At 42.4% G+C, this 24,571-nt stretch overlaps 1 protein-coding gene across 1 annotated transcript in view; it reads left to right on the forward strand.

Annotated features, from left to right (window-relative positions):
* tnmd (tenomodulin) overlaps nt 1-23,854 on the forward strand; it is a 49,013-nt gene extending 25,159 nt beyond the window's left edge. Inside the window, exons 3-7 of the mRNA XM_049755222.1 lie at nt 4,036-4,176; nt 9,038-9,145; nt 16,123-16,273; nt 16,675-16,784; nt 23,261-23,854. Coding sequence (XP_049611179.1) covers nt 4,036-4,176; nt 9,038-9,145; nt 16,123-16,273; nt 16,675-16,784; nt 23,261-23,470 — 720 coding nt within the window. The 3' untranslated portion in view covers nt 23,471-23,854. The remainder of the gene's footprint in view (nt 1-4,035; nt 4,177-9,037; nt 9,146-16,122; nt 16,274-16,674; nt 16,785-23,260) is intronic.
* Nucleotides 23,855-24,571: the final 717 nt, after the last annotated feature.

Here is a 24,571-nt window from a genome sequence, read left to right on the forward strand (position 1 = left end):
GGAGGGGTAAAACAAACAAAAAAACAAACAAACAAACAAACAAACAAACAAACAAACAAACAAACAAACAAACAAAAATCTAAAGACAGTCACTCTATGATGCGGATTTATACCTGTATCGGTGGGTCTCTTTGGAAAGTATCCCCCCCAATGAAGCAAAGTTTTCTTGTATAGAATATCAACTGTAGTGTTTTTTCCCACAAGTTGTCAGGTGAGAAAAAGTGGAGAGGCCCTTATAAGGACTGAACCCAAAAGGACACAGTGTTCATCGGTGTAGCTGTCTAAGCTGCTGCCCACCTCAATCCATCACAAGGCTGCCTATGGCTCCCCAGAGGCCCGATGCACGGTGCTTCCCCCCCCCCGCCACTCCCCCCTCCCCAACCCCGCTCCACCTTTCCCTCCCACGGCTGCCCGCCTCACACCCACCACCGCTGCCTCGGCCGCCACCAGCCTGCAGTGAGTGACAGGCATCTAGTTCCGCCTGACTGCAGCCTCTATCTCCTTCCCCTCAAGGACAACGAAGAGGACATATTGTCATCAACTCATCTCTCTCACTCCCACGGCCGCCGCCTTCCTCATCGCTGAACATATGCGGGCTGTCTCTCGCCACACGCATTTATGCACCCGGCGATCCAGTCACCTGTAACAACATCCATACGACCTTTTCCTAATGTCCCCGGGCTCAGCAGTACCACAACCCGTTCACACAAACAACCCGCAGGTTTTGCAGTGCCTGACGCTTTTATTCACTGCTTTCGACGTGACCCCGTGGCGGAAGGCATCTCGCCGCTTTTGTTAAGAACCACGTCAAATGGAAACCTTGAGTCAATAAACAGGGTAGTGTGTGCGAGGGCTTCGACATGGATCGCCTGAAATATTTTCCTTCATGTCAATATGTGATGAGAGTAGGGATCAGGTTGTACAAGAGCATAACCAACAAAATGAATGGCGTGTGTCCTAAAAAGACACATGGATATTTACTTTGGGTATCAACATGAATTCCAAATTAGTTTGATCTGTATGAAAAAAAAAAGAACTGCTCATTTCTGCCAGTTGCTTTTCTTCACTTGACAACTAGGGTTCTGCACTGAACCACAGATTGGAGTCTGTTATGAAACAGTGGCAGTGAATTGAATTGGGAGACTGTCAAAATCACCCAAAATGATGAAATGAGATTTTTCAGGGACCTGCGCCAGCTATCAAACGCACAGTTGAGGTTTTTTTTTTCTTTCAGGACGGTTACCTTGGAAACAGATTATTCAAGTAGCTATAACTAAACGTGCTCAGGATGTCTGGAAACACATCATTCAGACATTACTGTACGTAACCTAATTAATACACGCTTGAATATTGTAATTAACAGTGGGTCAAAGGGACCAAGTAATGGGAAAAGGGTCACATGTAAAAATTAACCCACTGTTAATTATGACCTAGTCTTCTTGCTTAATTTAGCCTCATTTTACACCCTACAAATATAACTATAACTACTATAAATCTTTTTCTATTGGGCATGCTGCATGCCTTTGAAAGTGTTTTTTTTTTTTTTTCAATAATGTATCGTGAACATTTTGCATATTTTTTCCCACCAATAAAGGATATTTTTAGTATAGCCTAAACTTTATTTGTCACTCTTGACATTTTTAGCAAAATGAAATGCTCCGCGCTCCAGACAATAGAGAGTGCGGGTGGTGTGTGTTGTGGTAAAGACATCGAGCACATGGTGGTATCAGTCATAGCACATTTATCCATCCATCCATTATCTGTATCGCTTGTCCCCACAGGGGTCGCAGGCGTGCTGGAGCCTATTCCAGCCGTCATCAAGCAGTAGGCGGGGGATACCCTGAACTGGTTGCCAGCCAGTCGCAGGGTACAGAGAGACGAACAACCATCCGCACTCACATTTGCAATCTGGAGTGCTCAATCACCCTACCAAGCATGTTTTGGTGATGTGGGAGGAAACCGGAGGACCCGGAGAAAACCCACACAGGCACATAGGGAGGGCCAGAGGTGGAATCGAACCTGCACCCTCCGAACTGTGAGGCGAACGTGCTAACCAGTGTTCCACCGTGCCACCCATAGCACATTTAATTACAGTCAATTACTTGCACAAACTACTGTTTTCCCTTGTGGTGAGGAATTTGTTATTTCAAGTGACCCAACAGGTCAGGCTTGGATGAAATACTGAATATTGTACCCCTCATTGTGTGGTTTGTGCTCCTATTTATCAGCATGACATTTCATTATAAAAAGTTTACTTGGATAGACTTTTTAATTTTTGGGTACAATTATAGGTGGCTTTTTGTACACTGGACTAGGCCAAACAGGCAGTGTTAATCAATGTTGCCAGGTACCTTGAAAAGTAACTGAGTTATTTTTCTAATTACTTGTTTTGAAAAGTAACTTTGTGATTACCTAAATTAAAAAGTAACAAATTTAGAGTTCAAGTGACCTTGATAGTTGATGGTGGGACGTTCCGTTTAAGCATCAATGCATACAGCACTGCGATTCGCGTATTTTTTTCCATGGAGTGCTTTTGAAGCTAAATCACAAATTTTGCCAATACTGGAGAACGCTCATTTTGGAGTTACGCCGTTATCACCATCAGTGGTTTTAATGGGACTGTAGAATCCCAAATTTCAAAGGGCCTATTTCGGGAATCAGAAAATGGATGGATATTTTGTCTTTGTTTAGGAAAAAAGTGACATGGTGGCCTTTAAGAGTCCTTTCTACAGAAAGTATACTGTAATTTAAATTGAGTTTTTCCGTGCACTTTCATCCACTTGCACTATGAAGCTAATTAATTCTCATGGTGCTTTTTTAATTGTCTTGCAATGCAGTGACATTTGATATTTGAAACTTTAGTGTAGTTTTAGTACCACAATAAAAATAATGAGAAGTGCTCAGCTATTATTAACTGAATTAACAAGACATGGTACTGCATCGTCTCAGACCCCAACTTGTTGACCCCCCCACACTCTCTCTCTCTCTCTCTCTCTCTCTCTCTCTCTCTCTCTCTCTCTCTCTCTCTCTCTCTCTCTCTCTCTCTCTCTCGCTCTCTCTCTCTCTCTTACGCACGCACACACGCACGGACGCACACATACGTCAATACGCCAAAATAAATATTTACATTTTTTATTTTGAATGGCAGGAAGATCAGTGATGTATTTAGGGATTATTGGAGGGATGCATGGATCAATAAACCTCCTAATTCCATGCCCCCAATTGCACATTTATGCTAATATAAAAGAATGATCAAATTTAAGTTTAAATTCCCACTCCGACTTGCGGAGTATTTAATAGCCTCCATTTTATCCACAACGGCCCAATTGACACTTAAATTTCAAAGCCATCTTCATTTGGCTTCTGCTAGCAATTTTAAGTTCCACTTTCCTTTGCCGATGCTGCTGTGACCCATGTTAATGGAGATTTATAGGCCAATGCGACTCTTATAGCGATCTGCTATTAAGAATTGTATCCTATTATCACCCTATTGTTCTCCAACCAGACAAAAAAGGCTTCTGATGACATCATGTCAGCAGGCAGACACCAAAAAATGAACGTGTGGGAGAGCGAAACGTGAAAGCCAATTTTGTCTCTGTGCATTGGCGGACAGATGTGTCTGATGTACATAAATTCTGACAGAGTCCCGTTTGAATGTATTCACTAATAATGCGTCTCATTGGCAGAGAAAGATGAAGATGGACTCCACGATATATTTCTCCTCACAAACACAACCCTCACATAAATATTAATTGCATATTTTCAGCTGGTGGGCATGAGTCGTTTTTCAAACAGGGAATTTTATTGTCATCCAAGCGTGTCTTCACTGCTTTAGGGCCACAGTGAGGAGAACGCTTTGTAACTATTTATTTTAGATATTTGAGGAAAACTCACTGATCAATGATTGCATTAGTCTTTTTTAAGGTGCATTTTAACATTGCTGTATTTTTTAGGCACTTTATTTGTCCTAAACTAGATTGCAGCCTCGCACTATTGGTGTGCAATTTGGTGATGTTTATTCTTCTATCCTTTTAGGTCTACGACCACGAGTACAAAGCGGTTCTGGATGGCGTCGAAACACCCAGCCTGTTGGAGATCGACTCGATTCAGCAGATTGAAATCTTCCGAATTGGAAATGGGAGTCAAGAGGTGCTCGAGGTGCACGACTTTAAACATGTGAGTGAAGGTATTACTCAAGTGCATTCAGTAGAAATGTGCACCGCACAAGTACAGTTCAGGTTCATTTAACTTTAAAGTTGAATACCTTTGCCCTTTAAGAGCTGTTTGTTTTAAAACATTTACTTAGGAAGAATTGTTAATTAACCTCTGTTTCCAAAATATTTCAATTGAGTCATTCTTTAAAGGCATTACAGACAATCTTTCGGACAGCTCAGAAACCACCCAGATGCAGGTCAGGTGTGAGTGTAAATGTTAATACGTGATTTGCTGTCTGCGAGAGGCAGGGCGTGTCCCTTCTCTTCGCCAGGAATGGCTTCAGCTCCCCACAAACAGGATAATTGGTGCAGAGAATGAATGAGAGAATGACCACAAATTCCTGTAATAACCGCTTAAACACACAGTCATTAGAAGAGCAGATTTACGGTTTAAAGGCACTCACAGCAGCCTCAAGAGGGAGGTTTGCTCTTTCCTAAAAGACTAATTCTATAGTAGCAAGTCGTTTGCACTACAAACACCATTAGGGAGCCTGTCTCCATTTGTTTCACACAGCAGCTTTTGCAGTAGCAATTTTGTCTCCAGCAAAACTCATTAGCTTACCTTTCATTTCTAAATCCTGCTCCAGTGTGAGGGAGGTTGCACAACCAGCGACTCAGACAAAGGACCCAAAATGCTCAACTTGCTGGTGGGAGCGAATATTCTTACAACATTATTTATTGACTATGAAATGTCACTAGATAAACCTTCAATTCAGGACAAAGCAAACATATTCACTTGTCATTGTTTCGGTTACAATGGCCAGCAGAGTGTTAACATCAATCACCCGCCCCCCTCCATCGCGCCATTTCTTTATCTTGCCTCTTTCTATGTTTTCTCGCCAAGCTGACCCCCCCCCCCCCATACACACACACACAAGCCTGTTGCTTGTGCCACTTCGCGCTACTGAAGCACATCCCCTGAGGCAACTCAATGCTCTTCCATGAAAGACTAAGTAACAAGCTAGTAAGCACAGTAATTCAAACCTTATTCTGAGAAGAAGAAAGAAGAATGGGAATGAGGTGGTATAAAACACACTGAGAGGCAGCTGTGTGCTGATGGTGAAAATTGATTTCTAACAAAAAGAAAAAGGAGGCCGTTGCTTGTTATTGAAAATGACCGCGCTTGGCCAGTCCAAACACGGTCCCATCAAGCCCGAGGGCATTCTGGGCTTTATGCCACCAGAACTCTGAGCCACAAGTGATTTTCAGCTGTTTATCTTTTGCAACAATTCACAATTCATAAACAACAGGGAGGAAAAATACATCCTGAGAGCAAAGAAGCGGCCATTCTTCCAGTGAAATAATAATTACTGAATTTGGCAACAAATTTGCACTGAACACCTCCAGCTCAATTTTGGTGACCAATGCAAGTCTAAATCTGTGAATTTGGTTGGACTGGGCTTTTTCAAAGAAGAGCAGCACCCACAGCAGTGGTGTGAGCACAGCCCACTTGATTCATCGTCAAACAAAGCAACTGCTTCGCTTTCCATGTGGCGTACTCGCATGGATTCACAGTGATGTCCGCATGGCTGAGCCATTGTCACTTCTCTTGGCCGGTGTGGCAAGCGGGTATCCTTATCAAATTCAGAATTAGCTGGTGATCACAGTTGGTAATTTAAATATTTTCTTGTCTTCCAAACGGACAATTTACAGAGGACTGTCGACTACTCCGTCAGCTGCTGTCGTCAAAATGCAAAATGTCTAGCTAACAAGGCAACACAGTCATCATTTGGGTCTGAGAGTGTGAAAATAATTGTGGATGAGAATAGAAAACAACTGCTACCCTTAAAACATCCACAAGACAGCACATATGTTCTGTCCAGTATGGCGGGTGCTAACAAGAACTTTATCTGTCATGTTACGTATGTGTTATAACACCAAACTTTGACATCTCACTTAGATATACATTTTACATGAGAATTTCTTCCCATAAAATAATACATTTTGACCATGAATATAAGACCTCCACAAAAACATGAAGTATATCATTGAGAGGTTCAACCATCACTACTTTGGGACAAACTGTCCAACAACAAAATTAAATGTAAACTCATGGGGGAAAACATCTCCCCACAGGAGTGACCACATGTGACCTTTAAGACATGTGACCTTCAAATCTACTGTGTAGAGGAGCACAAAAGAAGTGACATTAGAAATGAGGTTGACTTCAGGAGATGTGTTCTGTGCTCCGATGGTCTCAGATTGTTCCCCCGCGTCACGGATGGCATGTCCTCTGGGCCGAGGAGGAAAAGCCACAACCAGATTGCTCTCTCCACTTGGTTGACAAGGCAGCATCTGCGGCGCTTCAAGGGTTCGCGTTGGCACCCACGGCATTGATGCACTGACTTGCGCATCTGTGACGGCACCATTAATACTTGCGGGTACATGTTTAACATCCATAAAAGCGACCCCGGCCCGTTCTAATGGAGCGTCCAGTGTTACCACTTCAGCCCCAGACAAATACGATGTGGCGTTGAGCCAGTTGACTGTCGTTTTAATGTACCGCGAAATCGTGACCTAGCTCTGCCGCAAATACTAAAAAAATGTAAGTGATTGACACCCTCTCTAAAAATGTTTAGAATTGCCTACATCAAGGACCATCCAGTGGAATCACCGTCTTTCAAATAATGAATCACCATTTGGGGCGGCCTCGATGTGCCCAAAAATGTCCCTTTTTTTTTTTTTTTTTTTTTAGCAAGTATTTTTATCATGGTGAAAATATAAATACTTTATGGGTCATGAATAGTGCCACCTGAAAAGTCAGGGAAAGAAAATAGCAAAGCATTTATCCGTGAATAAACTACACAAAGAATAAGTTGCACTATATAATAATGTTTACTTTATATTGACATTGTTAGAGAGATACCAAGTTTCCAATTTTTGCAGCATTGTTATATTTTTTTGTGGTGAATGTCCATGGACTGCTCGAGGAGACAAAAGCAATTAGATCAAGAGATGAAGTAGTGTGATGTAACAGGGTGGCACTGCCTTTATTCATGTGTTTTTCCCCCCAAATGTTGAACTGAATATAGGTTGAAAATAATTATGCAAATCACTGCAGTGAAACTTTTCAGAACAAGGCTGCGTGAGATTTGCTGACATTGCTTCAAGATCTTTCTTCACAGGATCTGAATGATACATGCTGTTATGTCCTCCATCCTGTTGAATAGACGCAACTGAACGTCTCGCAAATGGACACACCAAGTGGACTACTTTTCCCCTTCTCCTAGCGCCATCTCTCAAAATGACATTGCTTTCCATTTCTCATTCCTGTGTTAATATGTCTGTCTTCATTTTCTGGTTGACCAAGCCCAGTAATCATTGCATCTCATCACAAGAATGCCCTTTGCTTCCCCGCCCGCCACTCCCCGCTACAGCGTAGCCAAATTAAACGGAGACTCATCACAATAAAGTCGGGCATAAACATCATGCTTCTGTGCTTGAGACCGTTATTGTCCCGACACAGATGAAATTACAAGCGCTAGATCACGACAGGCTTCACATTGTATCATGTCATGTGTGGCCACTGTCTGTTTTCTAAGTGATTGCACCTTCCCCAAAAATCCACAATGTAGACCCAGTGGCCACAGGGTCAAGTTAACTGATTAAAAAGGAGATGTCACAGCAATCAGTGGGTCGCCGCAATTAAATTTAGAGAAAATCAAGTTCATTTTCGTGGCACCACTCATGCAATTTTCAGCTGATGACATTCTACGGCAGATGTAGATCCTGCTGTCTCTTCTAATACAGTGTGATGAATGAGCAGTTCTCTGCAGGAAATAAATTGGATAAAATCTGATCTTGTTGCGCGTGTTTCAGACGCTGTCTCGGCTGAATATGTTAGATTAACATACAATAGTGTGGAGCGAATTAAAAGATCTCTCTCGTGCCCGTTGAGGCTCAGCGTGTCAGACCGAACAGAGCACTCGGTGGAGAATCACCGGCTGCGACTGAAGACAGTGACTTCCACACTTGACTGCACAGATTAAGAAGGCGAGAGAAACCTGTGAGTGGCTAATTCAATGGGGGCACTCTGCAGAAAACACTTCATTCTGCAAGCGTGTCACTCTACTCTCTGGTGTATAGACTATGAAGTGTTGTACAGCCACAGCAGAACACCCGTGCCATTTGTCTTCTGTTTCACTTTAAAGCAGGAGCCGAGCAGCATTGGTCAATAGTCTGCCATTACTACATAACGTGCGGTAAAAAAAAAAAAAAAAGGGCCTATTGTACTACACAGGGTTTCCCCAGGTCATTAAAAATGCCCACAAACATTAATTAAATCAAACAATCATTGGTAGGCCGAAGGTTAGCGGTTAGCACTGAGCTGCATCGCTGCAGCTCACAAAGGACTTCCGTACCCTTTTGAGGGCCAAGAGGCAAGTGTCACTTGGAATGACTCCAAGTCATTTGCTCTTTAGCCTTGAGGCGTATTTTATTCAACAACTCCTAAAGATAGCGAGTGTTACAGCATTGGTGTTATTTCAAGCTCGTTTGCAGCAACGCCGCGTCATTTTTAAATGGCAAAATGTTGGCTTCCATGTTAGTTCTACTCTCACATATACTTTTCCATCTATTGCACTTTAGAGCGGCCAGTTGCACTTGTGAACACTTCATCAGTTGCATAAAACGCTACCCAAAGAAAATGATTTCAAAGAACTCATTGTGTATTAACTACTCTGGCTTTGATTATCTTTTCAAATGGACACCTTTCAATACAACCGCCCGAGTGCTTATGGGAGAGGCGCATCTCATGGAGTTAATGAATGAAAGATGTATCCGAATTTCTGAGCAAGCTTTTTCTTTCCTCCATGTTTTCAAAGGGACTCACTGCTATCCGCTTTGCTGAACATCAGAGGTGCTACATCAGGAGCCAAACCAGGACGCTACCCATAGCGGCAGAAGTGGAGGCTGAGGACGGTGACTTCGAGGTATGCGTGCCGCGTAGCCATACAGAAAGTTGCCATGCATACTGAAGGGAGATAATCGGAGTAGAGTCTCACTGATCCTCAACCTGTCCATCCCCATCCTGTCCCTCTTACTGAGCTTTGTGGTGCCTGCGGAACTGTCAGCTGCCCACAACCCCACAGACTCTTTGTGGCTCACATCAAATGGTGTTTGCTGTCAATCCTGAGCCAATATTAATTTTTAATCCTGTCCTCCAAAAGCTCCACTCAGATAGCTTAAGGGGGGGTGGTCTGACTAAGGGGGATGACTGTAATACGTATGCTATTTTTTTTTCTTCCTAGTAAAAGACTTTTTCTGTGAGCCTCCTCTCAAAGTTATAGGAATTCATTTGACTTTTCTGGGTGTTAGATAGCTTTATGGTGAACTCTGCACAACGAGTGGAAGGAATTCAATCAATCAAAATACCCACTTTTTTTCTTGTGTCACAGTGCAATTCAGAGTGGGCCGCATTTTCAAACGGAAAATCCACACTCATGCGCGCTCATTTCCATTTTACCTTGTAGCTGAGAAGAAGAAGCTGGCAAATCCGCAGCAAAGACACTCCATTCAAAGACACAGTCAGCCAAATGTCAGCACAAGCAAAATTTAAGCCTCAGTTTGTTTGCTTTTTTAACTTGAAGAACACAAGCTGCAATCAAATAACCAAACACTAGTTGTTTTCCTCTTATCTTGATACAAGATCATGTTGTCCACACAGTTTATCTTTTTTTTTTAGCACTTTGAAGTGTAATTGACTGGAACAGCAGCTTCAAAGATAATCATCTTGAGCCAACCAAGTGATTGGGGCCAAATATTGGTTGTTGTCAGTGTGACTGCCATGATGATGATTCTGGACCATGTTCTGTGGAATCCACATTTCAGAAGGTGGTTTTAAGCTGTGGTTTACAAGCATGTCATAGTAGCCATCATATTGCTATACAAGCGTGAATTCACCATAGTAGCCGCGACAGTGTTGGGAAGCAATAGTACTAAGCCGGAGCCTCGTGATTTTTTTTGCATCTACCTATGAACCAATTTTCTACTTCCGAATCGACACACCAGCAAGCACACAATAATTTATTAACCTGACTTTTTCTGTATCTTTCTCGAGGTTATTTTTAGAAGATTAGAACCCTAAGCAAAGTGAGAGGTCAAGAATAAAGTGACATTTATTTTTGTTATAAAGGTATGAAAAAGCAAAAATAAAATCTATTGTATATAATTGACAATGAAATTTTATTTTTACTTTTGTACATTTCAGGATTTGTACTTTTTTACTTGAGTCGTTTTCCTCAGAGGAAGAATTTATTTTTCAACGTATTTGGCAAGTTTAGTCCCTTTTAAAGAAAGTTTTTTTCTGGATCAGTCAACCTCCATGACACTATGTGCAGCTGCTAAGATTTTTTTCGTTTTTTTTCTCGTCTTAACCCTTGATGCCACAGGAGAGATGCAGTAAATATTATCATGGGGGCTGTGTTTGAAAAAATATACAGTGACCTTGGCCTGGCCTCACCAACAATAGACAAAATCCCCTGAACCTTCCTCTGTGAGAATACTCCCACATTTGACCTGCCAAAGCTTAGCACAAGTTCCCTCTCAAGTGGTGGAACGCACAAAGCTCACAGGGGTTAAAGCCGAGCACTTGCGGCTCCTCGCTCAACCCAGCCGCGGGCTTTCTTCATGGAGGGCTCAGAGCAACCACGGTGGGCTTCAGTGGCGCACCGAAAAACAATGGGAAAATGGTAGAGAGACTGCAGGCGACTGATAACAAAATCCAGCCGGTGTGAGGGCACCACCAGGTGACAAACATGAATTGTTTGCCAGAGTTTTCCCCACCCCTCCCTTTTCAATTTGCCTCTTCCATGCCACCTCTGAGGGAGTAATCCCTGAGCTTCATTTCACTATCCGCAGACTGACACACAAGTCGTCTTCTGCCTCCCTCGCTGCCTTTATTGTCAACGGATGCTGCCTGCTCCATTTAACAGTCACTTATTATGGATGACCGACACTCACCCGGCATTCGAGAACCTCCTACTCAGACAGCTGTAAACATGAGTGAATAGCAAGCCAATACACCAAATTTGTGCAATAATAGCCACTGCTACTTTCTTCAAATGTGTCGCAAAATCGGAGTGGCGCACTACAACACCATAGAAAAGGGTGTAATGACAATGTATCGGACAAAGCACAAGTCATCCATTGCAACAAGAGGCAACATGTTGGAGACACTCTGGATTTTTTAGGGTGAGGATCACAGTCCACCATGGTGAGACTAACACATCACATCACATCCAATCCTAGAGCAGCAAGACAAAACAACACATTTAACATTATGTTTGAGTTTTGAATTTAGCAGTTCAGTGATCCCTCACCACTTTGCTCTTCACCCATTGCGGATTCGCTATTTCGCGGGTTTATAGGTGACAGGAGAACGACGTTTAAATACACGCTGATAGCGCGGGACGTGCCTGTGAGCAATGTGCGTCACTCCGGACGTGACTGAGTTCAAGCGCAGGAGGCCAGCAGCCAGCCATGTGTGAGGCAACAGCACCAACCAGTGACAATGTTACGCGTTTGTTCTTTTATCTATTGTAAAGGTACAATACATGCACAGAGCAGTGTGGGAATGGTTATTAAGGGAATAGGAAAGTTTTATGTCGCGTTAAAGTATTGGGGAGGGTTTAAAAAGCTTTAATATCGTGTAGTGGGCCACATTGCAACAGGAGATTCAGGCGCGATTGTGACTCACTTTGGTTTCGCAGTTAATGTAGTGTTGTAATTCTGAAGGTGGACACGTTGTATTGCTTGGCAAGGCTCTCTAATGCTCTTCTATTGCTCTTCTAATTGACTTGCAATACATGCCCTCCAGCGGGCAACAAGAAACACTACGTATTAGAAATTTCAATTCAATTAAATTTCAAAATAACACATATACCTTTTCTACTTTGCTACTTCCGGGTGGTTCTGGAACGCATCTCCCGCGGTAAACGAGGGATCACTGTTTTCTTGAGCTGTCAATATACCATAAGCTAGATCCAGCCCCCCAACACACACACACATGGCCGCACACACACACGCAAATTCCTTGCGGAGAAATAATGCAGCGTAACAACTCTGGTCCCATTATTCTATTTCGTTGTCCAGATTCTTCCGTTTGTGACAGGTCGGCAGCCAAAACAGAAAGCAATTAGTACTATGACAGGTAACTAACAACACAAGCTGCTGCTAACATGAGCTAGCCCAAGCAACATTTTAAAATGCTCATTCCTTGTCATTCTGGCGACTAGAGAATTGCTACAACCAGTTCACATTAATATTGGATAAGGGAAAATATTTGCATTCTCTTTTTATTAATTGCGCCATTTAGAGCCTGGAGTATGTTGTTTAGGGTACACAATATTAGGATGAATGATGGTAGGGGCTCTACACCTTTTTGTAAAGTAGTAAAAAGAAAAAACACTCAAATACAATCGGCTTAAACAGATTAAATTATGGGAGGTTATTTTATTTAAAATAATGCAAATGTTTCACTTAAATAATTGAAATTCATCTGTACAGTAATTACACTGAGTTTGATTTATGATATAAAATTGGCTGGCTCTCAGTCCAGGGTGTGCCCTAACTTTCACCAAGTCAGCTGGGATCAACCCCAGATGGTTGGATTATATCATAAGTAGAGAATCACATTTCAAGATAATTAACTTTAATCAAGTGCTATCTAGACCTACTATACCATACTGAAATGTCACAAGACAAAATTTACTTTCCATTGACCTTGCTCCAAACAGATCAGAAAAGCATGTCTGAGGAATTTATGATTGATGAATGTGTGGTCGTAGCTTCAGGGATACGATATTGCATAGTTGAACTGCCAGTGTGACTGCCATCGTGGCAAAACTTGCCAATATAAAAATGTCAACTGAAATTCACACACACACACACACATGCATATATAAACGTGTGTGTGTGTGTGTGTGTGTGTGTGTGCGTGTGTGCGTGTGTGCGTGTGTGCGTGTGTGTGTGTGCGCGCGTGTGCGTGTGCGTGCGTGTGTGCGTGTGTGTGTGTAATAAAGCTCCTGGGTGCCATGATAAAACATTTGTTGATCTCTGTTAAACATAGTAACACTTTAAACAGTGTGTCATGGCCAGTGTTTTCCCAGTTGGCTCCTGATACAAGGCAAGGGTAAATTCATTAACTACAGTACAAGCGCTGTGTAATTAAGTCAACAGCACTAGAGGCGGAATGTCATACATACACGGGGAGTATACATAACACAAATGATTATTTCAAAGATAGTTGATTAGAAAAAGAAGTTATTTGTGTCTTAACACCACCTGATTAGTTAATAGTCAATGGAAGGGCCTTGAAGAGGTGTGTGTAGACCAGGGGTGGGCAAACTTTGAGTTGCGGGCCGAATTGGGTTCTAAATTTTGACCGGGGGGGCAAAACAGGAGCAGATGGATGTAGTGTTTGTGTGAAGTAATATAAATGACATATAAAGGTCCTTGCATAAAAGGTTTTGGCCTTTAATAGGTTTCCCCATCTACTGGGGGAAACGCAGTCATTGCAGGAAAAATGACCAAAAACAATGTTTAATAATACAATTCATTCAGGTTTGGTGGGCCGGATTAAACGGCCCCGTGGGCCGGATGTGGTCCGTGGGCCATAGTTTGCCCATGTCTGGTATAGACCAAAGATTGTAATCATGTTGTCTTTCTTCCTGTCAACTGGCATTTCGAAATCCCGGCCCCATGCTAAAAGGCTGACCTTTGTAGCACACCTTCCTCCCGGGTGCGGCCCAACCCGCATCTCTTCCTTACAAGTTATTGCTGTCATTTCTCAGCTGTGAAAACCAAGTCATGTTGTGAGCCATGTGTCGTGACCTCCATTTACTTTATACTCAGCTTGAGTGTTTGAGAGGTCCAATTAGAGTGGGCAGCGAGGGCGCCTCATCTTTGACTTTAATTTCTGAAAGCTGACCGACTTAATGCCAGGGAGAGTTGTGCAAGGAGGGGTACACTTGCCAGCATGTGTGTGAGTCAAACAAATTACTCCCATAACCCAGCACACATCCAGTACTTGGGCATTTTTAGCCCAGTCACAACACTGGGGAAGCACAGTGATCTAGTTACTAGATGTTCTAGTAGTTATCACATCTGCGTCAAAGCACTACCTTCCTTTCAGCCTTGCATGTTCGCCCCATGCTTGTGCGGGTTTCTTCTAGTACCCAGACTTCCTGCCGCATCCCACAAAAGATACACGTTCATTTAAAACTTTGGGCACTATTTTCATTGACAATACAATATAGTACAATACGTCTTTATTTATATAGTGCTTTCACAACTGTTGCTGGAATAAAGCGCTTTATAGAAAAAGTAATGGCTTTGAATAGCCAAGGCTAAAGTTGGATGTGACAACTCCCAGAGCTGTGTGAAATTATCAACATCAGGCGCCACCCTAACTAGGGATGTCACTAATTAATATTCTTAGAATCAATTATTCTATCGATTAATTGGATGCACTTTATTTTACACAAAAAAGTATGAAAAAAACATTTTGCCCATTTACTGCTTAGTTTGTATTGTTTAGTAATCAAAAACAAGTAAATAACAATTATTCCATATCACGCAAGAGACAATGTTAACTTTTTGAAACTGAGTCGGTTACTGGTGCGGTTATTACTTTCTGTAGTAAAAGAAGACATTTGCAAATGTCTTGTTTTGATTAAACGTAAAAGATAATCTGTTGGTTTTCATAAAATAATACAAAACATAATGAACAATTGCTGTTGATCAGCTGACATTAGATGATTAGGACCATTCCAAGGTAAAAATGGCTCTGAACAATGACTTGTTTATTAAAATATACTTGATTCATTTGATAATTGATTACTTGTCGATTAATCATTTAATTTTGACAGCTCTAACCCTCCATGGAGCAATATTCTACATGCTGGATCTAAAGGGAAATAAAGCCCTTTAAAATGTCCATGGGCATGAGGGGACACATGACAGGACACAATGTGAGAAGAAACGTTTTGACTGAAATTATGACTTTTTTTTTCTTCAAAACATAACCACTTTGTCTCTTAGTATAGATTCCATCAACACTATACCACTACCACCTACTTGGCTGTGAAAACAAATACTGTCAATTCCCGGATATATGATATTCAGAGCTTTTTGCTAACAGAAGGTCTCAAGCTGGCCTATTTTTAACAAGGAGTGACAGGGGCAAAGAGGGATACAAGGCACACAGTCCGATATTAATGAGTCCTGCTCCAACGATAGCCCCAGGTTCCAAGTTTAACTAATGTGCAATTAAGTTTTAAACTGAGGGAAAATCACCTTGTAAAAACATTTGTCAAGTGAACTGTTCTTCTGGCTGGCTAATTAAAGAGAGACTTGGAAGTCTGTGTGTTTATTTACGTATACATGAAAATAAATTTGTGTACCGTATTAGCAGAGAGAGCATCACCCATTGCCTGTCATATGTCTCTATTAGACAACACTGACATGTAGTTGCGATCATTAAGCAATAATAGTTTACTTTACAGCTCATGAACTACAGTATCAACAAATTAAGCTCACTGATAGTGCTTGGATGGCAAGCGATGCATCGTGGCAGAGCAGGGAGGAGAAGATGAGGAGGAGGAGGAGAATACGAGGCTTTATTGTGTCTGTCACATTAAACGATACTGCCGCCACACGCGCAGTAATGAAGATCACTTGCAAAGTCATTTGAAAGTCAAATCATCACTGTCTGTGAATTTCAATTATGTGTCTTAGAAAGAGCATGCTGCAGGCTTGATGGAGGAAAAGGAGGAGGATCAGGAGGGGGTCAGGCAACAGGAGTCAGGAAGTCGGCATGCTTGTCTCATAGAGATGATAGATTAAAACAATGAGGATGATGAGGCTGCTGTTTGGCTCACTAAGTGTGTGCGGGTCTGTGTGCGAGCAGGTGGATGACTCGGATACCAAAATGGAGGACTCCCGAGTGTGGGTCCCTGCCGAGAAGCCTGTCGCTGACCCGGCGTTCCTTTTCCAGTCCAAGATCTGGGAATTCTGCCAGGAGCTGCCCATCCATTGGATCAATCCCTCTCCCCTGAGCGGTGAGGAATCGGGAAAGGGCGGTGGGAGACGGGGGTGGGCTTCTAACCCACTATACTTCACATGGACATGAGAGTGTGTACGTAGTGCCCAAAGCCGTGCGGATAGTTATGAAAATAGGCTCCATCCAGTGCAGAATTGAGTAGACTACACATGGCAGTCAAAGTATGTATTGACTGATTTGATTGACATTCTCCTTTTAACTTGACGAAAGCCCTCCGACATTTCAGATTTTAAAGCAACAGCAACAAAAAATACTGTCGTTCAGTATTAAGGAGACGTAGGCAACTCCGGTCCTCGAGATCCACTGTCTTGCCTGTTTTAGAAGTTTCCCGCCTCTAACACGCCCGATTCAAAACAGTTGTGCGACTGCACAGGCATTTTAGTCCTGTTTTTGATTCAGATTTGGAGCTGGAGGAAGAGGAGGTAGAGCATGTGGACGCGCCTGACACAGAGGTGAAAGGTCATCGTTCCGCCCGTGAGGTGGAGTACAACCCTCCCGTGAACGACTACGTAAGTGCGCCGTGACATCTGAGAAATCCGCCTCCAGTTACAGTCAAGTCACTTCAATTAGCCGTGGCTCTGCCTCCACTTTGTCCGCATATAAATTGCTCACTAATTGATGTTAAAACTGACTCTGTGCACCAGAGGGCACAGCAATTGCTCTATATATCTGTTTAAGTAAGGCCAGTTCATTGAAGACTCCCTTAATGTCCCTCCATTAATTGAGAGAAACATCCAGCCGTTCCAAGGCAGAAAATTGTGGCTCTCTTGGTGTCTTCTCTCACTTGGCAGAGCAACGCACCACATGAAGAGTGAGTTCAAGGTCACTCGCAACTGTGCAAATAAGTTACATTTATTACCAATGCTTTAATTATCAAAGTGTACAACATGAAGAGGGAAAGATGGACGGCATATTTCGCATCCAAACCACTCAGCGGCGCAGGATTAATTATCCGTGACGGTGGGAGAAAAATATTTTAGGCAGCAACATAAAGGAACGCACACTCCAAAATAACTACACACATGCGACACACCACATTTATCACTTACACGTGAACGGCCACTAAAGCAGAGGCGCTGTCTCCTCGCAGTGCGACACATGGGCAGAAATGAGACTTCCGATAATGGTCACATTTACCAGGACCGCCCCAGAAACACTTCTCAATACTCCTAGACTTTAGTTTGTGAGAATAATATGCGCTTTCAAGAATTTAGTTGGGGGGAAAAAGTTAAGGAATAACGTATTTCATCATATAGTGCCAAGAGCCCTTTGTTAACCCACCTGCAGCAAGTGTGAGGTGTCGAGAGTTGAACATTTCATTTTGTAATTATATGAAATATTTTCTGACACAAATACATAATGAGAAATGTTTAAAATATATTAGAAACTCCTATATAGTCCAAATGTGTATTAAGGCCTGCAACATTTACTAATGAGTAGATGTCAGTTGTGTTTTGCCTGTGTAGAATAAATTCACACCAAAAATGTAACAAAAATATAACTAAATGTGACTCTCCTTGTCAGTGGACATTATATCATTTTTAGTAATTTTGAAACATTTTCCAGCTTTTGGTCTGGAATGCTCCACACTGCATCGAGCAGTCATTTGAAATATTGCCTTAAACGTCAGCTTTACAGATGCCACAATGTGGTAAGCATGTCTAACATTGTGTTGTCAGCCGAAGTCAAGGTAATTATGTACAGGCACCTGGTGGATGCGATCTATTACACTGGAAAGTATTTCCAAGGTTCTATTTATTCCTATCCGTTCCTCTTCTTCTTCATTGTTGACCTGGCGTTTCTTTTAAGTCCTCCTTCTTCTTTCAAATTCATACCGTCTCAGATTAAATTGTGGGCCATCAGACTCTATTCAGAACCATAATCATGTTAACGCCAAGTCAAGCTTACAGTGTTGTAGACAGTACTAATGATGAAGTGCTCCGTTTACTATTTATAATCAAAATCTATATTTCATTTTTTTCCCAGCACAGGGAAAATTAGTGACCCATAGAGTGCTCTGACCTTTGTGCTATAAATAGCAATGATCCCCACGATCTCATGCGGCCGTTCATACTGGCCTTCAGCTACACTTTTCTTCACTAAGTGTAAATGTTTTGATTAGTTGACATAACTAAAAGTTTTTAGTGAACTTTGATCATCTGCTGCCACTGTGTTTTCATTCAATTTTGCAATGAGTATCTGCACAAAACTTTTCAAAAGCCCGAAGGGAAGACTTTTCCCTCATTGAATGGCTGACATTTTTGGGAGGTGTTTGATTGTGCATACTTGCATGTGGGCTGAAATCACGCGTAGCAAAGGAAACTAATGGTTCTTAGTCTTCATTAACGCTGCTTATTTGGGAGGACTGCCTCAGATTTCCCAAGGTGAGCCATTCTTATCAGCGCAGCGTTCCCACTAGAGGAGGCGACTCAAAGCCGCAGTGATTAATATGTGCCACCCGTTTTAAGAGGCTAGCTCTGATTAATTGCTTTTAAGGTACAATGCTGCCTTTTGGCTGTTTGTTTGATTTGTTTTACGGTGCACCATCATTTGAATAAAACATTTTCTCTGTTTTTCTCAAGCAATGTCCCAATTCGTTGTGTGTGAAGCAGATAAGATAATCATTGCTCCATTGACGGGTTTGCTGTTGTTTCTATAACGGATTGTTGACAGCCAGTTGATGACCCTCAAACTTGACTTAAACAATAAATCATGAGAAACCTGCCTCTGCGTGTCGTGATGATAAATCAAACACGCTTAAACAAGATATCATCCGTCGCAGCATTTCTATGTGCTTTAGGGCTCCCAAGTTTGTAGTATTACTCGATTTATCAGAACTCACATCAGGAGTCTCCAAGTATTGGTCATGAGAAAATACCATCAATTACTAAAATCACATTTGTGTACATCTGACTGACATTATGTCCACCGGCTAACCTCAAATGTGTATCTACTTTTAATTGTGACGGACCAAAATTAGCCCATGTCAAAAAGTACAAAGTACAAACTTAAAAACATGTCTACGGCAGGCTGCCTTTCGAGTACTATATGTCAAAGTAGACAACTTAAAGTCCCAAGTCCCAAGTCCCAATGATCATCGTCACACACACATCTGGGTGTGGTGAAATTTGTCCTCTGCATTTAACCCATCCCCATGTGATTTTGATCCATGCCCTGGGGGAGAGGGGAGCAGTGAGCAGCAGCGGTGCCGCGCTCGGGAATCATTTGGTGATCTAAAGTCAAAAGTCAAAGTCAAAGTCTCCTTTATTGTCAATAGCTCCGCATGTCAAGACACACAAAGCGATCGAAATTACGTTTCTCACTATCCCAGGGTAACAAGACAGAGTTCACAACGCACATACAAGTAAACAACACAGGAAAAATAAAACAAGAAGATGAACAATAAGAGTGATAGCACGCTAGCCGCTCCCGATCCACAGCAGAGTCCGGAAAGATGACAGTCAACCAGGCCACTGTGAACACGAGCACACAGCAGGCACGCACTGTCCGGTTCGTGGAACTTATCAGGCGAACGCAACCCATCTTGTCGTCCCGCGAACGAACGTACGCCAGTAGAATGGAAGGCACGGCTGGGCGAGGTGGGGTGGCCGCAAGCCTGGCCCGATGTCTCCGCGCTGGCCCCTCTCCCGCTGCCTCGCAGACCCGCTGCCGACGCATCCCAACAATGCTCCAGGACGGAGCAGTCCGAGCTCACGACGCAGTCCAACCGGGGGAGGAAGAGCAGGCCAGTCCGGCGTCGCACCATGACGAAGCAGTCCGAGCGCCCTTAATCTCTCCGCACCAAAGTCCAGAACGCCATAAAACCCACTTCCGCCGATGTTGAGCAGAACATGCCCGCCGCACTAGTAGCACGACGTATCACACGAGACGAACATACACAAAACTGCCGGACAAACACTCAGTAAACACTCACAAAACACCGAACGGGACAGAGAGTGGCCGCTGCGTGTGCACGCGCCGCCATCTTGCGCGCATCTAACCCCCCAATTCCAACCCATAATGCTGAGTGCCAAGCAGGGAGGCAATGGGTCCCATTTTTATAGTCTTTGGTATGACTCGGCCGGGGTTTGAACCCACAACCTTCCAGTCTCAGGGCGGACACTCTACTACTAGGCCACTGAGCTGATCACTACTCGGCTGCGAGGGTGATCACGAGATATGCAGTTTAAGCTATATCAACAGAATAATCCCTTTGTTAAAAAAAAATTTGTTTTGCTGCTGCATTAAAAAAAAAAAATAGATAAGTTCGCATGCAAAAGGTAGATTTTTAAGTTCATGTTGTAAAAATCTTTTGTATTTTTATTACATTGTTCGTTTGTAATTTCTATACAAACTTATATTTACAAACCTTTCTAAAGTATAGATTTTTTTCTCGACCCACAGGATATTGTGTTAAATTTTTCTACACTAAAACTACCAAATGAAACAACAGACTCTTTTGTTTAATCAGCAACAAAAAAAGTTTGATTCTGATGAAAACTTTTTCTGTTTTTTTACAATCGAGGTAGTGCTGTCATCTACTGGTAGTTTTGTGACAGTTAAGTTGTTAAACTTGAAATTTACCGTCCAGCGGCATGAGAGCCTCATGAAAAAGGTGATTGCGCTCACACACAAACCGGCATGAGACTCACTTTTGTGTCCACCTCTGCGTGTTCTCCTTCCCCACTAGTGAATGTCTTGCGTTGCTGCAGCTTGACTCGTGCCGACTCTTCCCAAAGAATCACTGGCAGATTTTTTCGAAAGTGAAGCTGGCTCAGAGCGACACGGCCTGATTGTCTCAGAGGATCCATTTACTAAGAGAGATTGAAATGTAGCGCAACGTGGACCGAGGGCGGTCGAGTTAAGTGGCACTTCTCCGAAGCCCATTAGGCGTTGCTCTTGATCAAAGGCGCAGGCCCTGCGAGTCTTCCAGGGCGTGAAGCAGCCGGCACAACAGCGAACGCCAGGGGTCATTAAATCTACCTAATTTACCTTTCGTTTGGGCTCCAATTGGCCCCTCAATAAATTTAGAGGCAGCCAGCGAGAGCAAATGAAAGAATCCTTGTTAGGCCATCATTAGCCTGCTAATTGCTTTAGGAATGTTATACATACTTAAAGTCAAGGTCAGGGGGAGGGTGCTCATTTGGATGCGGTAAGGGGAGGCAGGGCTGACGCTGCTGCGGAGTTATGAGGTCAGAGATGAATGAAATAGTGTAATGATGCTGCTTAAAGGCACGTTGGTGCATTTGATTGAAGATCTCTGCAATGGACAAGTCAGTGATGATGCTTTTTGTGTGCGTGTGCAGCACTGCCATTGCTGACCCTGACGGAAAGGTCAAGGGTATCGCATCACACTTTATTACCCTGATATTTAATCCAACTCGAGCTCGCCGCTACATGTCACATTCTTGTGTCGTCGTGGCTATCGATTCTTTGCACTGATCTTTACACATATTCTGCCTGACATATGACCGGCCAAAGTTCACCAGATGCGCATTCACACCTTGAGGAGCCGCTGTCATAACCTTAGCCTGCTGTGAGGTTACCGACTGTTAACACTGACATATTATGTGTGAGGGGACAGACACATGCGTGATGCAACAAACGAACTGTGACCATGCGTGGTAACCGGACTTACGAATTTAATTATTATAATATATATTATTATAATAATATAATTATAATATATATAATATATAATATAATTTTAATTATTTCATGACCACCACATCTCAAATCATTTGTATCTCAATGCAATTTCCTTATAGAAATGACTGGCAATGGCTTAATCCATTAAAGTGGTGTCACCACTTACTAGCAAGGCAACAGTAGTTGTCAGGTCTAAACACCACCAGACATTAATCCACATGCTGGAAACAAAGAGGAGAAGACAACGAGTATTCCTTTTGCTCGCGAGGAGAATTAGGTAGAAGGCCCAGTTACAGTCCTCCACCAATTCTGAGCTCCTCTTCCGCTATCTCCTCTTTTTATTTTGGGTTGCCCTGGTTACAAGAGGCGTTGCTACACTAAAGGGAGGGGAGATTGTGGCTGTAGCAACGCTGATTAACTAGCTAACAATGTTGTGTGGTGCGAGGCCGCATGGCCTTGGCCGATTCGTGACCCCAGGAATGCAGAGTCTGTTCTTAGGTGGTTGGCAGCCTCGTTCTCGGCTGCGATCTCCAAACCTGGATGCCGTGTCCCTGTAAAACAATGCTCGGGACTTTCTTGCTACGTTTCACACAATAATAATGATGAGTAAATCATCAGATACCTCTCGTGCATACACTCCAACAAACGTTAAGTAGATGTGAGATACCTTGCATGAAGTCTACTTAACCAAACACTGAGTAAGTATGGGATAACTTAAAAACTGTCCCGGTCAACAACAATTCATAAATAGAAACTACAAGGTATAATAGAGAAAGAACTTCTCTTTAGCTAGACAAAGAACAAAGGTGTTCTGTTCATAACTAGTGAGGGCCTCTCACAGATAAGACAAGGAAGGGAGTATAAGAACTCCGTAAAGCCTGGCAGATATGTTGGCCTTGAGCGAAGCTATGAGACCTCTGGTTCAGGCCGGCCAGCGCTTCTACAAAACTAATTATTCTAACAGTAGTCAACTGGTCATGCTGATGTCTCTAGCAAGACCAGTAGCAAAAGCACAAGTAGTCATGATTTAGCCAACCAAATCTTCAGTCACAGGGCAGAACCAACATGCTGTTGTTGGCCTGCTGCTTGCAGCTACTGCTGATTACTAAAGAACAGAAAATAGTGGAACCTTTTTATTGGGGTAAAAGAGAATCTACTAAAATGTCAAAATGCTGTAAACATGCTGGCAATGAATGAGTAAAGTACAATGACAAAATACTTGTACTTTGTTACTTCTCACTACTCTCGCTTTCTGTATGTATATAAAAAAGAAAGTTCTGAAAATTGAATTTCGTGCTGGTGATAGAGACTCAAACCCATGTCCATTGCTCAACAGAGAGCCGTGGGTCTGGAGCTGGACAACCGCCTGGATGAGCGCGGTTACTGCTGCCAGTACTGTCTCCGCGGCCACCGCTTCTGCCGCCGCTACCACGTGCCCCTCGGCGGCTTCAACCCGTGGCCATACTACTATCGGGGAGGCCACGTTGTCTGCCAGGTGGTGATGCCGTGCAACTGGTGGATCGCTCGCATGCTGGGGAGGATCTGAGGGGGGCGTTGTCCGCCTGGAATCATTGCTTTGATGCATCTTTTACGCCACTTGTGAGATGAATGTCGACCGACCGCTGTTAATTATTTCCTGAGCTGAGTTTTGGCCAGAGGCGTACTTGTCACACTAAATGGGGCCTGGGGCATTTTAAAGGCTTTCTTAAAAGGCAGCCGTCATTTATCATTTTCTTTGCTTTTGTTTTTATGTCGGCTGGTATAATGCATGCTACCATGTTTGGACTATGTCAAATATTTGAGGAAAACGCGTGTTCTTTTTTTGTTTTAAATTGCTGTAATGTATGAACAGTTGCATACAGTATAACAGTAATTTATGTTGAGGTTTCCAATAAAGTCACTTTTTGAGGCAAATTGCTACGCAACCTGACCAAGTGCTAATTATTTGATGCATGGATTGATGTATTTCAAATGAGGGTTTGAAATTTTAGTAGGATTTTGAGTAGCATTTGGATCCCAAAATAAGGTCTTACAACTAGCGTAAAATTAGCATGTCAAAATTAGGTTTCAAATAGGGTTAAGGTTCTAAAGTGTGGCATCAAAAGATTTTAAATTGATTTAAACCACGGTTAGGGGTTCAAAGTAAGGTTTTAAATTAGGGTTAGATTTTCAAAATGGTGTTTTGAACTAGTTACATTTTTGAGTGTGTTTTGAACAAGAGGTAAGAACTCAAAGTAGGCCTTTTAGGTAGGGTTAGGGTTTCAAATTAGGGGTCCAACAAGTATTAGGGTTTCAAAGTAGGTTTTTAAATGGGGTCAAGGTTTCGAATCATAATTTTAAACTAGAGTTAGGATTTCAAAGTAGGGTTTAAAGGAAGGGTTAGGTTTTAAAATTGAGGTTTTGAATTCAGAGTTAAGTTTTCAGAATAGGGTTAAGTGGGTTAAGTTTTGAAGTCAGGAAATTAACGTAGAGTTTGTGTTTTGAAGTAGGGTCAATAACTTGGGTTAAGGATATATATATATATATATATATATATATATATATATATATATATATATATATATATATATATATATATATATATATATATATATATATATATCCTTAACCCAAGTTAATATATATATATATATATATATATATATAT

Source organism: Syngnathus scovelli, chromosome 1, assembly GCF_024217435.2.
Source record: "Syngnathus scovelli strain Florida chromosome 1, RoL_Ssco_1.2, whole genome shotgun sequence".
Taxonomy (NCBI): Eukaryota; Metazoa; Chordata; class Actinopteri; order Syngnathiformes; family Syngnathidae; genus Syngnathus; species Syngnathus scovelli.